General features: G+C 44.1%; 1 protein-coding gene across 7 annotated transcripts in view; it reads right to left on the bottom strand.

Moving 5' to 3' along the window:
* The window catches only part of Cdk4 (Cyclin-dependent kinase 4), a 260,158-nt gene that overhangs the window by 108,990 nt on the left and 133,247 nt on the right, over positions 1–17,921 (bottom strand). For all 7 annotated transcript variants that reach the window (XM_083142442.1, XM_083142443.1, XM_083142445.1 and 4 more), the window contains one exon: positions 17,202–17,365. In XM_083142442.1, coding sequence (XP_082998568.1) covers positions 17,202–17,301 — 100 coding nt within the window. In that variant the 5' untranslated portion in view covers positions 17,302–17,365. The remainder of the gene's footprint in view (positions 1–17,201; positions 17,366–17,921) is intronic.

Here is a 17,921-nt window from a genome sequence, read left to right as displayed (position 1 = left end):
CACAACGAAACTATGGAGAAAACTAGCAAGAATAAGCGGGGAGGGGGACAAACGACAGTGGGGTAGGCCTGAAAACAACAGGGTTCTGTAGGTTTCTGAATGCACAGTGTTGCCATCGCGCTGGAAAAAATTCCTAAACAATCTTTTCCCTTCTTTTTTTGTTTCTCACGGTTCCGTCCCTTGCTTTAAAAAGGGGAGAGGGGGGAATAGGCAGCGTTTCCTGGAAAAGTAACGAAAAGGACGAAATCGTAGAACAAGACTCGCTTGAAACTTTTGTCCGTCTTGCCAGTAACGCACTGCAGAAATAGAATAAAATTCACTTTTAGTTTACATGGCCAAACTGCGTTTGCACAAGCAACGTAGACATAAACAGCAATATACGCGCGAAGTTTTTTTGTTTGCAACTGGGTTGCAGTTTGATAGGCGATCCAAGTGAACTCACGAATGGAACAGAGAGGCCTTGATTACAAGGGAGTAGAGTTAATTACGGATGTTACAGAGACCGTCTTGTAACAATCGAGACAAGACCGAGACTTGATGTTCGAGACTCTCGATCTCGTTCCAGATTTTGTGTGATCTTAAAGAACTTAACCAAATTTACTGCGCAAATTCTTGGGCATATCAAACGGATATCTTACCTGAAAGCAGATAAGTTTCATATTTTACTCATATTAACTGCAAAGTATGTTCCTTAGAGGCAACTGTGGTTCTGTGGCGCGTGGGTTGCATACATGCAGGAAAAAAATCAATTTTCTCGAGTGTTCGTAGCGTCGAAATGAGACCGAGGCACTGCCAAGTCTCGAATGGGTCTCTATACCAACTCTAGGATTAACTGTCAGAAACTCAGGACAAGTTGAGGTAGACTATTGGGGGACTGGAACCACAATTTAAAGTGATATCCGAACCACTGCCCAATAGGCTTCCACTGTGAATCGAACCCCGAGTACCTTGATTACAACGAGGATTAGTCGCTACGCAACCAGGGAAGCACACTTGGTTAACTTGAAGATCAGTTCAAGACCCGTGTCCCAAATCCCGGTCACTGTACTCGGATCCAAAACCCTGGTCCCTGTATCCGGATCGCAAACCCCGGTTTCCAAAACCGTGTCCCAAAACACCCGTTTTCCGCACTCGGATCCCAAGACCCTGATTACCGCACTCGGATCCCAAGACCCCGGTTCCTATACCCGAATCCCAAGACACCGGTTCCTATACCCGAATCCCAAGACACCGGTTCCTCTACCCGAATCCCAAGACACCGGTTCCTCTACCCGAATCCCAAGACACCGGTTCCTCTACCCGAATCCCAAGACACCGGTTCCTGAACGCGAATCCCAAAACCCCGGTTCCTGTACCCGAATCCCAAAACCCCGGTTCCTGTACCCGAATCCCAAGACACCGGTTCCTGTACCCGAATCCCAAAACCCCGGTTCCTGTACCCGAATCCCAAAACCCCGGTTCCTGTACCCGAATCCCAAGACACCGGTTCCTCTACCCGAATCCCAAGACACCGGTTCCTCTACCCGAATCCCAAGACACCGGTTCCTCTACCCGAATCCCAAGACACCGGTTCCTCTACCCGAATCCCAAGACACCGGTTCCTCTACCCGAATCCCAAGACACCGGTTCCTCTACCCGAATCCCAAGACACCGGTTCCTCTACCCGAATCCCAAGACACCGGTTCCTCTACCCGAATCCCAAGACACCGGTTCCTCTACCCGAATCCCAAGACACCGGTTCCTCTACCCGAATCCCAAGACACCGGTTCCTGAACGCGAATCCCAAAACCCCGGTTCCTGTACCCGAATCCCAAAACCCCGGTTCCTGTACCCGAATCCCAAGACACCGGTTCCTGTACCCGAATCCCAAAACCCCGGTTCCTGTACCCGAATCCCAAAACCCCGGTTCCTGTACCCGAATCCCAAGACACCGGTTCCTGTACCCGAATCCCAAAACCCCGGTTCCTGTACCCGAATCCCAAAACCCCGGTTCCTGTACCCGAATCCCAAGACACCGGTTCCTCTACCCGAATCCCAAGACACCGGTTCCTCTACCCGAATCCCAAGACACCGGTTCCTCTACCCGAATCCCAAGACACCGGTTCCTCTACCCGAATCCCAAGACACCGGTTCCTCTACCCGAATCCCAAGACACCGGTTCCTCTACCCGAATCCCAAGACACCGGTTCCTGAACGCGAATCCCAAAACCCCGGTTCCTGTACCCTAATCCCAAAACCCCGGTTCCTGTACCCGAATCCCAAGACACCGGTTCCTGTACCCGAATCCCAAGACACCGGTTCCTCTACCCGAATCCCAAGACACCGGTTCCTGAACGCGAATCCCAAAACCCCGGTTCCTGTACCCGAATCCCAAAACCCCGGTTCCTGTACCCGAATCCCAAGACACCGGTTCCTGTACCCGAATCCCAAAACCCCGGTTCCTGTACCCGAATCCCAAAACCCCGGTTCCTGTACCCGAATCCCAAGACACCGGTTCCTCTACCCGAATCCCAAGACACCGGTTCCTCTACCCGAATCCCAAGACACCGGTTCCTCTACCCGAATCCCAAGACACCGGTTCCTCTACCCGAATCCCAAGACACCGGTTCCTCTACCCGAATCCCAAGACACCGGTTCCTCTACCCGAATCCCAAGACACCGGTTCCTCTACCCGAATCCCAAGACACCGGTTCCTCTACCCGAATCCCAAGACACCGGTTCCTCTACCCGAATCCCAAGACACCGGTTCCTGAACGCGAATCCCAAAACCCCGGTTCCTGTACCCGAATCCCAAAACCCCGGTTCCTGTACCCGAATCCCAAGACACCGGTTCCTGTACCCGAATCCCAAAATCCCGGTTCCTGTACCCGAATCCCAAAACCCCGGTTCCTGTACCCGAATCCCAAGACACCGGTTCCTGTACCCGAATCCCAAAACCCCGGTTCCTGTACCCGAATCCCAAAACCCCGGTTCCTGTACCCGAATCCCAAGACACCGGTTCCTCTACCCGAATCCCAAGACACCGGTTCCTCTACCCGAATCCCAAGACACCGGTTCCTCTACCCGAATCCCAAGACACCGGTTCCTCTACCCGAATCCCAAGACACCGGTTCCTCTACCCGAATCCCAAGACACCGGTTCCTCTACCCGAATCCCAAGACACCGGTTCCTGAACGCGAATCCCAAAACCCCGGTTCCTGTACCCGAATCCCAAAACCCCGGTTCCTGTACCCGAATCCCAAGACACCGGTTCCTGTACCCGAATCCCAAAACCCCGGTTCCTGTACCCGAATCCCAAAACCCCGGTTCCTGTACCCTAATCCCAAAACCCCGGTTCCTGTACCCGAATCCCAAGACACCGGTTCCTGTACCCGAATCCCAAAACCCCGGTTCCTGTACCCGAATCCCAAAACCCCGGTTCCTGTACCCGAATCCCAAGACACCGGTTCCTGTACCCGAATCCCAAAACCCCGGTTCCTGTACCCGAATCCCAAAACCCCGGTTCCTGTACCCTAATCCCAAAACCCCGGTTCCTGTACCCGAATCCCAAAACCCCGGTTCCTGTACCCGAATCCCAAAACCCCGGTTCCTGTACCCGAATCCCAAGACACCGGTTCCTGTACCCGAATCCCAAAACCCCGGTTCCTGTACCCGAATCCCAAAACCCCGGTTCCTGTACCCGAATCCCAAGACACCGGTTCCTCTACCCGAATCCCAAGACACCGGTTCCTCTACCCGAATCCCAAGACACCGGTTCCTCTACCCGAATCCCAAGACACCGGTTCCTCTACCCGAATCCCAAGACACCGGTTCCTCTACCCGAATCCCAAGACACCGGTTCCTCTACCCGAATCCCAAGACACCGGTTCCTGAACGCGAATCCCAAAACCCCGGTTCCTGTACCCGAATCCCAAAACCCCGGTTCCTGTACCCGAATCCCAAGACACCGGTTCCTGTACCCGAATCCCAAAACCCCGGTTCCTGTACCCGAATCCCAAAACCCCGGTTCCTGTACCCTAATCCCAAAACCCCGGTTCCTGTACCCGAATCCCAAAACCCCGGTTCCTGTACCCGAATCCCAAAACCCCGGTTCCTGTACCCTAATCCCAAAACCCCGGTTCCTGTACCCGAATCCCAAAACCCCGGTTCCTGTACCCGAATCCCAAAACCCCGGTTCCTGTGCCCGAATCCCAAACGCTGTATCCTATATCCAGATTCGGACACGCCCATTCCTAACAACCAGATCTGCCTGTCAAAATGCATACAACACGTGATATTTCATTGCCGTCACCCAGGGGTGATCCCTTCCGTCAACATCTCCTTTGTGCCGTGTGCTCGAGGAGGGGAAGAAAACACGCGAGCATCACACAAAACCTCCCTCGCACGCCCCGTGAGCGTATCGTGACCACAAGGTTGCCCATGCACCTAATGTGTGGAAACCGGTGACGAATAGCCTCACGCCGTAGACCGTCATTTTATCGCGCTACAAATTACAGAGCGAACCCCGCCGACTCCAGCAGCTCTGGTAATTTATGACGTCACGTTCCGTGCAGTCACGTGATTGCCCCCGGCCGGGATGGAATGCCTGAAATCTCGGGAGGTGTTTGGAGACCGAAGATTTTATGTATTACGGGCATCCTCTGGTGGTAATGGTAATTCTCGTTGTTAAGTTTGGTAACGAAACTGCGCTCTTATGTCAACGAGTTCCCATGCAATGGGGTACGAGGTAAGGGTTTCCAACTACACATATTTAATAAGACCTAGATAACACACGGGAAGTTCAAAAGTACTTTAATAGTTCATCCAGCATGTGTAGGAAATATATTTTCCCACATCCTCAATATTCCAGCGGCTAAGTGTTTCCAACTTACATTTCACTAGATTCATTGATGTTTGATTCTTTGTTTCGAGCCCACTTGATGGACGGAGCTAATCGGGACTCAGGAGCGTATATTCTAGGCTAGCTAGGCATTTTCTGCGAAGCCTGAAGTCTAGAGATTAAAATACAGGAGAAAATCGATCAGAAATTGTAAATAAATTTTTCATATCAGTGAGATGATGGTGATTCTGGCAACCTGATATCTTGTGAGTTGGCAATCCGATTTCCTACGAGTTGGCAACCCGATTTCCTACGAGTTGGCAACCTGATTTCTTGTGACGTAGTGAGATATCCCAGACCTTGGACTCCGTATACGCCACTGTCGGGACTGAACTAAGGCGACAGGTGGATTTTAATATCAAATTTTGAATGGCAACTTCTACCAGCTCCTTAGACTTAGGCAACACACATAACACCTTGCAGGGAAGCCAGTATTTCAGGATGTAGGTATCCCATTTTTATTGTCGAATAGTGTACATCACATTGGGTCGCTTATAGTGTACAATAAGATACAATGCCACAAACACTGCAATGTTTCTACAGTATAAAAAGCAATTGCCAGATCAAAGAGAAACATGTATAAATACAAGCCGCAATATAATATTACGACTCTTGACGAACAGAATATGCAAACTCGTCTTCTATGTGAATGTGTTTAGTTTGAATTCTCCGGACTGGAAATTTCTGGACAAAAATTAACTTTGACCTTATCTTACTCACAATCTACGAGGCGTATGGCCTACACATACCCACGGGGGTATCCTTTCAGGAATTGGCAACACTGAAGGGACATGTGGTGGCGTAGAGATTGTGAGTAAGATAAGGCTCGAGTGTCTTTAAGTTTGTCCGAAACTATACAAGCATGTCCCTTTAACTGATTACATGACGGTATGTACATTCTCCGCGCGGGTCATGTCCCATGTACTGTTTGTTCTTGAGATCATGAAAAGTCATTTGCTATGATATTATCTTGGTTATTGTTTTGTTTATGAAAGCTTAAATGACACGGAAGAGGATGGTGGATCTTTCTGAAAGAGTAAAGTGCAAGTGTTATTGCTCATTCTAAACACGTCACAGTCGTGCATATTGCTTTGTATTGTCTTCTGCTAGGATTAAATTTCAGCTAGCGCTCGAAACTGTGGAGCATTTCGTAAGACTTCCGAAGAGCTCCGCCCCGAACCGCCATGTGGAGCATTCAGTAAGACTTTCGAAGAGCGCGGCTCGGAACCGCCATGTGGAGCATTCAAGACTTTCGAAGAGCGCCGCTCCGAACCCAACCGCCATGTGAAACAATCCGTAAGACTTTGGAAGAGCGCTGCTCCGAACCGCCATGTGGACCATCATTCAGTAAGACTTTCGAAGAACGCCGCTCCGAACCGAACCGCCATGTGAAACAATCCCTAAGTCTCTCGAAGAGCGCCGCTCCGAACCGCCTTGAGCAACGTTCCGTAAGTCTTTCGGAAAGCGCCGCTCCGAACCGCCGTGTGGAACATTCCACAGGTCTTTCGGAGAACGTTTGGAAATGACAGCATTTGCCTTTGGATTACATCTACAATGAATGCCGGAAGAACACGAAAGCACATCCGGTGGTGCGCTCCCTCGCCCCCCCCCCCCAAAAAAAAATAATAATTAAAAAAGCAAAAATTTTAGAACTTCCGGCATGGAAATTAGACACTCCGCTTCTTGCATAGCAAGCAGACAACGGAAATTTCTTCTTGGGGGCGCGGTGCGGGTCGGGGATTCTTTGAACATCAAAATATGAAATTTAATGGAAAAATCACTAGGTGATATACACATATATGTGCCCATGTATTTATAATTGATTGAAGAGGTAGAAAATGTAAAATTAATATGAGCGCCTCACTGGAATCATTCATCGATTTATGTTACTGTACTGGAATACAGTGTAGAATTGCATAATAATACCGAATTTGGTCATATTGAATGAAAACTCCACCTCATGTAGGGCAGAGTGGTACCAATTACGCAGTTATCAACTCTATTACGCACAAATAACGTAACCGCCGACAAGCTGCGTGAATGTGTGAAAAGCTTCCAACACATCCTTAAACAACCAGCCTAAAATTGCCAGTTTTCGTTTCACTTTGAATACACCCCGGTTCCCAGTACATCCATCATTGCCCTAAACAGCGCCGGCTGTCGCCCTGGGCAGCTCTTGTCCAATCACGACCCAGAGCGCGGCACCAAACTCCAATTACAAGACGGCGCATTCCACCTGTGTAAAGGTAGGAAAGCCGCACTTGTTATGGAATTTACAACCTTTTTAAGCTGCGAAGGACGCTCGGGAAGGGAATTCAAGTAGGTACAGTGGACAAAGGAAAATATGTACGAGGGGGGGAGGGGAGAAAAAGCAAGTAAATGCGTGGGGAGAAAGCAAACAGAAGAAGACGTGAAAGATGACTCCCGTGTACACTGTGGGCCAAGTGGATTCAAATTAGGGTAAAGACTAGATGTTGGTTTACGGCCGAGTACAATCTTGAGGTTACGTTCTCATATGAGTCGAGAAATGAGGCACGATTATTGGAACCGCCGGCTTTAGTTTAAATTAGGCACACACAGGAGATGTACTACGTAGATTTTACAGCGAAAAATGCAGGCTCCACCAGGACTCGAACCCGGGTCTCTGGCATTCCGTACCATTGCTCTACCACTGAGCTATCGTGCAGGCCTGGCTTCGCCTGATTCTTCGCTGTCACTGTTTTATCTGTGTGGGTTATAGTGTTCTGCTCAGTGGTAGAGCAATTGCTAAAATCTACGTAGTACATCTCCTGTGTGTGCCTAATTTAAGGAATTGACATCTCTACGCTGCGAGGAACAAGGCAAAGTCGACGTGTACAGTGTTTTTTAAGGCAACAGATTCCGTTGTGGTAGCACTTGCAGAGACGATTCCACACAGGTAAAACAGCGACAGCGAATAACCAGGCGAATCCAGGCCGGCTCGGTAGCTCAGTGGTAGAGCAATGGCACGGAATGCTAGACCCGGGTTCGAGTCCTGGTCGAGCCTGCATTTTTCGCTGTATAATGTACGTTTTACAATGGACGTTTGGAAAAAAAATTGTAAGGGGGGGTCAGGCCATTGACAAGACGAATAATAAAACTAATAACAATTATTATTATTATTAGTTTATGGCTACTATTATAACAAAATAAAATATATATAACAATAAAAACAAATAAATTTTATTCTACATTTATTATTACAGTGAGACCGCTCTAAACGCCTTTATGACAGTGACCCTGTGTTGACCCGTTTACCTACGAAGGAACTCGCTGTCAAACAACCAACAAGGCCTAGTACTTTAGCAAGAGCCGACATTAAAAATACCCCTCCCCAAAGCAACCAGTAGGGAAACAGGATTTTGTCAAAATAACCGTTCTGAGCTGTGATAGCACCTCGGTTCTTGGCTTGACTTGATTATTGTGTTATTCTTATTTTGACTAATGGCGAAGATGGGGATGAGTGATGGTATGATGAAATTGATGAATGGACACTCCCAAACAACCATATCCAGGCCGGGATTCGAACCCGGGACCCCTGGTGTCGTAGCGCGATGTGCTGATCACTCCACCACGAGGACCGGTGCCAGAAAACTCCGAAAATATTTCCCAAATGCGGGATTGGGACGGCATTTTTTTCCGGTAGCGACATTCTGGAATCCCGTTCGTTCCTAATGTAAACTTATTCGAGAGGAGGGGGAGGACTGTGCATACTGAATATTCTTTAATAATGACTTCACTGATAATGATTTATTCTTCTGTAGGGCTGATGGTTACTCAAATCGATCCTCGCTCACTTGTGTCAACATTTTTGTCGAGTTAAAAATCACGGCGATTGACTTGAAACTGGAACAGGATCAGCTGTAACAGGAAAAAAAGTCACTGTCGACTCGAACTGGGTAGCAAAGAGCCGACACGATTTGCATTGCACATTCCGATGCACTCATTACATGCGGCAGGAGGAAATCCGTGAAGCCCTGCATTCTTTATCCCCTCCGACCAGGGTTGCGTCTCCAAAAATTCCCTCTTTGATTAAAAAAAATCCCTTTTCACCCGGCCGGATGGCTACACTATTTCGTGAATAAGACAGGGAACGTGATTGGTCTTAACGGAGGGATGTTTCCAACACGTCACACCAGGCGCATCGAAGAGCCAATTACAATCATTGGCATGTGTCCGAGCTCTCATACTACCGTGACAAAAAACAACTCCGATTCTACAGTAACATTAAAAAGCAGTGTTGCCACATGAGGGGGAAATATCCTCTGTGCAGATAAGGATTCGAGGTGAAAAGTAAAATATAAAAACATCAAAATTGCACGGACACTTGAAGATATCCGCATCATACGCATATTAAAGTCAAGGCGAATAAAATGCGAAATATTTTTTTTTTGTTTTTCGCACAATTTATACCTGAAATATAATTCAGTATATTAAATTTGGGCCTTGACACAACTAATATGTTTCCATTATCATATTAAACTTTTTAAAAATGTCGACATTTCGTACATTTCGGCAAAGTGTACAATAAACTTCCTTGATTTTCATCCATGCAATAAATCGTAAACTTTCTATAATTCTGTGAAAACACTACTAAAAATTCTACTGATGCTAATAATAATAATAGTTACAGGCGATGAAGTTTTCTGACAGAGTTTTCATTTTTCCTGAGGGAAATTTTGAAACATTAAAAGGGAAATTTTAGTTTTTGGTAAAAGTGGTTGAAGTAACACTGTTTAAATGGTTAATGCAAATAGTCCTTGAAACAGTCTTGCTGACACATTTCTAAATAAAGTAGACTTGTAGGAAATTCTACAGTGTAGCATTTTTTCAGTAGCTTTCTTATTATCTACGCGGAGAAAATTCTCATCATTTCCGTCATCGTGTATAAAGGCTCCCCTCCTCGCCATGATCATCGAAGTATCCATGAATTATTCTTGAGCTTTATATAAATGTATAATAAAGTACTCTTCAAATTTGTCTGAACCTTCAAAAATTTGTTTCAAGTACCTCCAGATCGAAAAATTTTCCTGAAAAAGCCATGACACTTGGAAAAACACTAAAATACTGACTAAATATTTCCGATCCTTTATGAAAAAAATAGCTTCAAAATGCCTAATCCTTAAAAATATATATATTTGCCTCAAGATACTGGATCTTTCGAATATATTTGCCTCAAGATACTGGATCTTTCGAATATATTTGCCTCAAGTTACTGGATCTTTCAAATATATTTGCCTCAAGTTACTGGATCTTTCAAATATATTTGCCTCAAGTTACTGGATCTTTCAAATATATTTGCCTCAAGATACTGGATCTTTCAAATATATTTGCCTCAAGATACTGGATCTTTCAAATATATTTGCCTCAAGATACTGGATCTTTCAAATATATTTGCCTCAAGATACTGAATCTTTCAAATATATTTGCCTCAAGATACTGGATCTTTCAAATATTCTTGCCTCAAATACTGGATCTTTCAAATATTCTTGCCTCAAGATACTGGATCTTTCAAATATATTTGCCTCAAGATACTGGATCTTTCAAATATATTTGCCTCAAGATACTGGATCTTTCAAATATATTTGCCTCAAGATACTGGATCTTTCAAATATATTTGCCTCAAGATACTGGATCTTTCAAATATATTTGCCTCAAGATAATGGATCTTTCAAATATATTTGCCTCAAGATAATGGATCTTTCAAATTATTTGCCTCAAGAAACTGGATCTTTCAAATATATTTGCCTCAAGAAACTGGATCTTTCAAATATATTTGCCTCAAGAAACTGGATCTTTCAAATATATTTGCCTCAAGAAACTGGATCTTTCAAATATATTTGCCTCAAGAAACTGGATCTTTCAAATATATTTGCCTCAAGAAACTGGATCTTCCAAATATATATGCCTCAAGAAACTGGATCTTCCAAATATATATGCCTCAAGACTCTGGATCTTCCAAATATATTTATTTGCCTCAAGAACTGGATCTTTCAAATATATTTGCCTCAAGAAACTGGATCTTTCGAAAAATAATTTGTCTAAAAATAGCCGAACTTTCAGATATATTTGCTTCAAAATACTGGATCTTTAAAAAATATGTTTTCTTCAAAATATCAAATCTTTTAAATATATTTGTCTCAAAATACTGGATCTTTTAAAGAATCATTTGCATAAGATTAGCAAAAAGTTATTTGCTTCACACTATCCAATCTTTATTTTTTTAATGCATCAAAATAAACTATCTTTAAAATATCCGAGTCTACTATGCCGACCTTTTAAAATATTGCCTCAAATTTTCCGATCTTGGAAAATATTCCATCTAATTGCGTAAATTTTAACTCCCGGGAGAAAATCCCCTCAAAATTTCCCCACGGAGATAATTTTTCTGAAATTTTCCCTCGACCTCCCCAGTCGTAATAGCGCAGTTCAGGAGCGCCATTACGGCATATTGGCCCTTTAACAAGGCGTGAAAAGCTGCGGTTTCTCCTTTTATCGCCACAACGTCAGCGCGCACAAACCACACAATGCGCGCATGGGTGATGCCCGCGGCTTGCGAAGTATGTCTCCATGCATATACATGAAGGCAGACGGGCGCCAGACGCATTATAAGCTCCCCTGGAATGGGAACTAGATAAAGGAACATCGCCTTTCAGTGTTTTAATGTCCTTTTTTCTTGTTCTCCAACGGCAAAACAACAACCAGTGCTTTTGTTTTATCACGTTCTAGGTGCAACGGTGTGCAGACGATTTGCGAGAGACGACATACTTGCGGATCCTGTCGTTTGGAAATTCCCTAAATTTTACAATTGTGCGACCTGAGAAGGTGCCGAATTTTTGCACGGGAGGAGCACGAACATCCGAAAAAAACATTTCCCCCTATTTTCTACAAGTTTAAAACAGGGTTGCCAGGAAGCCACTTTCTCTAATGGGTTCTCTTGGGTTCCGCAACAGAAGAGAACCTTATTTTCTCGCACAATTTAAATTCGGTCCAAGTTGCGTATCGTTTCATTGAAAAAGGTTCCTGTACCGTATTTAAACTGATTAAGAAAAAAGTTCCTAAACCGTAATTAAATTTATTCGGAAAAAAAGGTTCCTGGACCGTATAAAAATTGGTCCAGAAAAAAGGTTCCTGGACCGAATTGAAATACTTTACAGTTAAAAAGGTTCTTTACGGTCCAGTACCCATTTACGCTTAATGATTTTCTCTCCTGGGCCGGTTTTGAATATACTCGTATTCAAAATTCCTGGACTTTTATCAACCCTGGTTTAAAACGTGTTAATAAAAATATATCAATATTATCGTATGTATTATTGCAACTCACGTTGGTTGCCCCTCGGAAATGCCATCTCCCATGCCTTTGAACTGAGACAGGAACTATACTCGTGTACTAAATCCCGGGAATCTCTGGAGCAAGGTGTCCCAGTCTTATTGCCGGTCACTGTACAAGGGAATCCTGCATCAGACAAGGTGTCAGTCTTCAAAGGGAGATAAAGATTAATGATGAAAGCACTGGTGATTGCTATTGTACATAGAGTTAGACGAAACAAGAATGCTTCGCACAATCGCAGGGGGCCGTTTTCCCGGACACCACCATCCCTCCGGGGAGGGGGAGTCTGGTGACGTCAGTTTTTGATGTAGACAGCGGCGAAATTCGGCAGCGCCATCTCTTATTCTGCTTGGTAGAAGAAATGGAAGCAAAAGTGCGAGTGGTGCTCTCAGCGCCTCTTAGCGGATTATTACAAAACTTCTTGCGAATGGGGTTTCTCAGCAGGTCAGTGCACCGGCTTTTCTTCTGCCTTAGATGAAGATCTGCTTATATATATATTTATCTGTGATTATATTAACCAGTTTTTCTTGCTGTCTGTATTGTCTGTATTTATCTTTTGTATCTTTAATGAATATCGTATCGCTGAATTGACACTAGCTTAAAAATATTAAAAAATTGTACACCACCTGTATTAACCACACACATTATATTTTCATTGCTTGAATGGGGACTAACAGTAAATCACACGAAGATACTTTGTGTTGATCTTTCATGGTCACATCACATGTACAGCGTGTATGATAATAGAGTAAACAACAACAATTATCTGAAACACAACAATGAGGTTTGTTGAATAACAATCAGAAAATCTTCAAGTTTTGTTTTTAAACGCAATACTTTTGTAAACACGGCCGTTGTGGCGCTGATGTAGTGGCGACTTTTACAGGTGTACAAAAAGCAGAAAGTTCCCAGACCTTACACCCAGGCACGTATCCAGAGGGGGGGCTTAGGGGGCTCGAGCCCCCCCGAAAGTTTTAGGTTTACACTAGATAAAAAGAGGTTTTTGATTTCTTGTGGTGTGAAATAAAATAATATGACAATAATTCAAGGAGAGAAATAATTATCGAGGCAAGACGGAGAATGTTCCGTAACCGTGTTATTGATAATAGCACGTATCCAAGATGGGCCACAGGGGGCTAGACCCTCTACCCAGGAAATTTTTCACACGTTAGATAAAATTAGGTTTTTGGCTTCTTAAATAATGTGAAAATAATGTAAGGAGAGAAATAATTATCGAGGCAAGACGGAGCATGTTTTATACTCCTGTTATAGTTAATGGCTAGAGCCCCCCCCCCCTCCCTCAGGAAATTTTTCAATTTACACTAGATAAAATTAGATTTTTGGCATCTTGAATAATGTGAAGATAATTAATTTATAAATCTGAGAGAAATAATTATCGAGACAAAACTGAGAGTGTTCTATAACCCTATTATTGTCAATAGCACGTATCCAAGGTGGGAATCAGGAGGCTCGAGCCCTTCAGGATTCTTTTCTGTTTACACTAGATAAAACTAGGATTTTTTTCTTCTTGAATAATATGATGATAGTTTGGGAGAAATAATTATCGAGACAAGATGGAGAATGTTCTATAACCCTGTTATTGTTAATAGCACGTATCCAAGCTTGGGTTGAGGTGGCTCGAGCCCCCCCCAGGATTTTTTTTTTATTTTACACTAGATAAAATTAGGTTTTTGGCTTTTTGAATAATGTGACGATGATTTAAGGAATGACAATTATCGAGGCAAGACGGAGAATGTTCTATAACCCTGTTGTTGATAATATTGCACGTACACTTTTCTTGTGCTTTCGGTGTTCTCGCAGCGCACTTGAGCACTATGTAGATACTTGTCAGCATTTGGAAGCTGCACAACAAAGGTAGCGCCACACGTAGGGCGATTCGTTGTAATTTCTAATCCCTGGAAGTCGGGAGGGGGTACGTTCTTGAATGAGAGAAGGAGTCAACTACTGGCGATATTAACGAATCGTTTTATCTGCGGAACGTTCTAGAATATAATGAGGATATAAATACGCGGATTCAATTTTTCGGTTGATCTGTACAAAGAATAGGTTAATGAGATTTCAGAGGTAAGTGTGACAATTCATACAGTCTTTGGTGATCAGATCAGTCAGCGTCCTCTGATTGCTTTATAAGATATAGTGATTCGAAAATGAAGACATTGACGACAGCAGAATTTCCGGGGCCTCAGTGTAGTGCTACTTCGGTTCGAGGGCCGAAGAGATCAAAGGTCTCTCTCTAAAGTGAATATTTCAGCAGTACCGGATATTGGAGTGGTTTATTAAAACAGAAATAAACTGCATAGATCAACTGAAAATCAAAGTTTTGAGTGATGATTTAGTTTTGCCAGAACTAAATTTCGTATATGCAGTCCGAGAATTTCATGGTATAAAAAATACTTTGGTATAAGCCTACTGGGTTCGAAACACATTAAAACACTTAACTACCATAAAGAGACAGCAGAAAATTTTATGAATGTCGAGAAGAGAAAGCAAGAAGATGTTGCATATGTAGACATTTTAGGCGGAAATTGCAGGCTCTACCAGGACCCAAATCAGGGCTCTACCAACTGAGCCACCTAGCCATCCTTGACTTCAACCGATTTTTCGTTAAAATGTCTACATAGTACATGTCCTGTGTATATCAAATCGTAAAGTGTTGCCTGTATAGTGAACAAGCACGGAAAATATAGGAGAGAAGAAAACTGAGGAGCATTCCCACCGGTTGAGGATATTTTTTTCTGTGGTCAACAAGAGCTACTACTTCTTGGTGACAATGACAGTGGCCTAATAAGGGAAATTTCACACCGTGTCGCCTGAGGATTTCACAAATCGAAATTAAGTTTCTGCGGCCTTTTGTGTCGCTACAGTGTGAAATGTTGCTGTTGATTGGCCCATTCCAATCGACATGTATCGCGTGTCCCTTCGGTCTGAAACCTTCCTAAGTCTTGCAAATCCAAGTCACAAGGATGGAAAATTAGGGTCTTGTTAAGGTTAGGTGTGAAGGCAGGCAGACGACAGCACCCTAAAGGATCATATCCAAACCTGCAGGAAGAACGCATCTTACTTCAATTTCCAATACGATGATAAAAACTTCTGGTGAGTTGATTTTAAAAAATGTCCGAGATAAAGAGAGGCGTGCCCAGGATTTTCGGAAGGGAGAGGGGGAATACTGGGTCAAATGGGGTTATTACCTCACCAAACCTCCCTTGGGCACGTCACTGGAGATAAATGAGTAAGCATTTCATCATACTGGGAGACGAAACATTAGATGTGTTGGGAATGGAAGGGTTTTCACTGTGCATTAATTGTTTCGTGATCCACCTGTATTCGAGAAGACTTCCTTTGTTTCGTGCCGATATATGACAAGACAGCGGAAGCTGTGACAGGCATTTTTGAACACTTGTGAGTGCTAAGGCCTGAATCTGAAGAATTTGGTGGGTTTCGGCTTTTATAAGAGCTGAAAAATGGGAGGACAAGACACGTTAGTGGTGTTCAGGCTCGAATAAGAGAGAAATATTCGAGAGCTGTCTGCGTCCAGTTCGCAGCCCACAATTTGAATCTCGCGTTGTCGAGTGGATTGTCCATCCCGTGCATGTGTAACAGCTTCGTAAAAACACTCAAAGACACCATAGATGTTTTTATGTCTGATGAGATGAAATGGACAAACACACATACTGAGATGGTTCCGGCACACAATATTAATGCATGGAAACAAGAGGAGTCGAGTGGTAAAAAATGTTCCGATTTCACGTTATGATTAAAATGACAGCCTTACAGTGGCAACGATTTAAGAGATAGTTGTTCCCAATTTTTTTATTTTTTTGCCTCAACATTATGATCTCTTAATATTAAGCCTTGGCTACCAAGAGAAAGTAAATTTTCCTTGCAACGCCCTCCGCACCCCCCCCCACCCGCCCCGTTTTGGAACCCAATTGACACCTCTGGTTTTAAACACACAATTGTGAGGTTCTTACTATACCCCTTAAAAAAATGGTGTTGAGCCCCCCCCCGAAAGGAATTCCTGGATACGTGCCTGCTTACACCCTTCGATTTCTGCGTTTGGGGCTTTGTGAAAGACAAAGTCTATGTGCCACTTATGCTACAGAATGTGCAACAGCTAAAGCAGAGAAAGAGGCTGTGTCCGAAAGGTACAAAGTGCAGACTTGAAGTACAGTCTTGGCGGAAGTAACGTCACCTAGTGCAGTTCGAAAGCGCCAAGCAAACGAGCGGTGTACACTTGCGATCTGGACTTCTGTGCTTGCTTTTCGCTTGTTTGAAATAATGGACGTCGGAAGTCAACCAGCTGCTACTTGTAGATCTTCCATTGTGTGGAAATGTAAGTATAACAAGTTTTTAAAACACTATGTAATTTTTTATTGGTTTTATTCATATATGCATGGTTTCTTTCTTCTATAGTGAAAAGTGTTTAAAAGTGTGAAAGCAATTTTTTATTTTTTCCCCCAATCGTAAACCATGTTGCGGAATGTGTGAAAATTAACTTAGAAGAGCAAAGTTCTTTCATAATTCTATAATTAATAACGTGCTGTGTTATATAAACTTCACGCCGAGTCATGTTTGTTGTTCACGGAAACCAATAGGTGGTGGGTGATGTGATCGTATTAGGTGCTGCAGTCGAAGTCGTAGGTCGAAGTGCAGTTCGAAAGCTTTCGGCTTCCAGGCTTCAAGACCGCACTGCGAGTATGCTCTCGAAGTATGCTCGCTTCAAGTATGGCCTTGCAGCTTTCGGACACAGCCTAAGAAACGCCCTTGCTTTGGTGGACGAGAAGTTCTTGTGAAAAGTGTTGGAAGAACTAGAATTTCGATGGGATGTGTGTCGCATAACTGGTGGAAGCCACATTGATTGACGAGCAGTGTGGCCACATGTCCACATGGGTGTCCTTACAAGAATCGGCAACGCGCGCAGGAACTGTTGAGTGAGAATTTGGTGAAACTTACCATTGCCGATGAGGGACACTTCCTGGTAGTTCTTGGGATCCCGGAAAAGGGGCGACTGGGAACTGCCAGAAGCTTCGCCGGCGCTGGAGGAACCGGGCATCGTGCACCGACACGTGACCTTGATGACATGTCACGTGATACTATTCACAATCGCCATCTCATGTCTGAAAAGAAAAGGAAAAGGTAATTAGTGGCGGCATACACAAAACAGTGAATAGAATAGTTTCTTTTTTTACTAAACTCTGTCCCGGGAATCTGTGGAGCAAGTGAACGAAAACGAGTCTCTGCGGAAGTAGTGACTCGAGAGGGCTCGACCAATGAACGCCTGAGAGGGGAAGTGAGTGCATGGAGGGGAAAATGCGGCTGCAGTTACCAGCCCCGAACTGCTTTGCTGCGCTCACTCGATTTCTCCTTCTCTGTCATTATGCGCGGACTTGCTCCACAGATTGCCGATACAGAGTATAAAACACGACGAAGTATTTTATTTATTACTTGTTACTTGGCAGAATTACATTTTTTTCTTTCAACCATATTACGTGAAACATGAATTCTCGTTGTGCATAAAATGGCGGATGTCAAATTTGAATTTCTCATGCATCATCTGAAACGGGATGCCACGTGACTATCACCCCAACATCCCAGTGAGCTAGTTCCCTCATTGCAGAAAGTTTACATTTAGTACCACTAATTAGGCTAGCCATGGTTAGCAAGAATGAACAA

The sequence above is a fragment of the Lepisma saccharinum genome, chromosome 21 (genome assembly GCF_977018435.1).
Source record: "Lepisma saccharinum chromosome 21, izLepSacc3.1, whole genome shotgun sequence".
Lineage (NCBI taxonomy): Eukaryota > Metazoa > Arthropoda > Insecta > Zygentoma > Lepismatidae > Lepisma > Lepisma saccharinum.
Note: the sequence above shows the minus strand (reverse complement) of the source record. Positions and strands in the feature narration are given on the sequence as shown.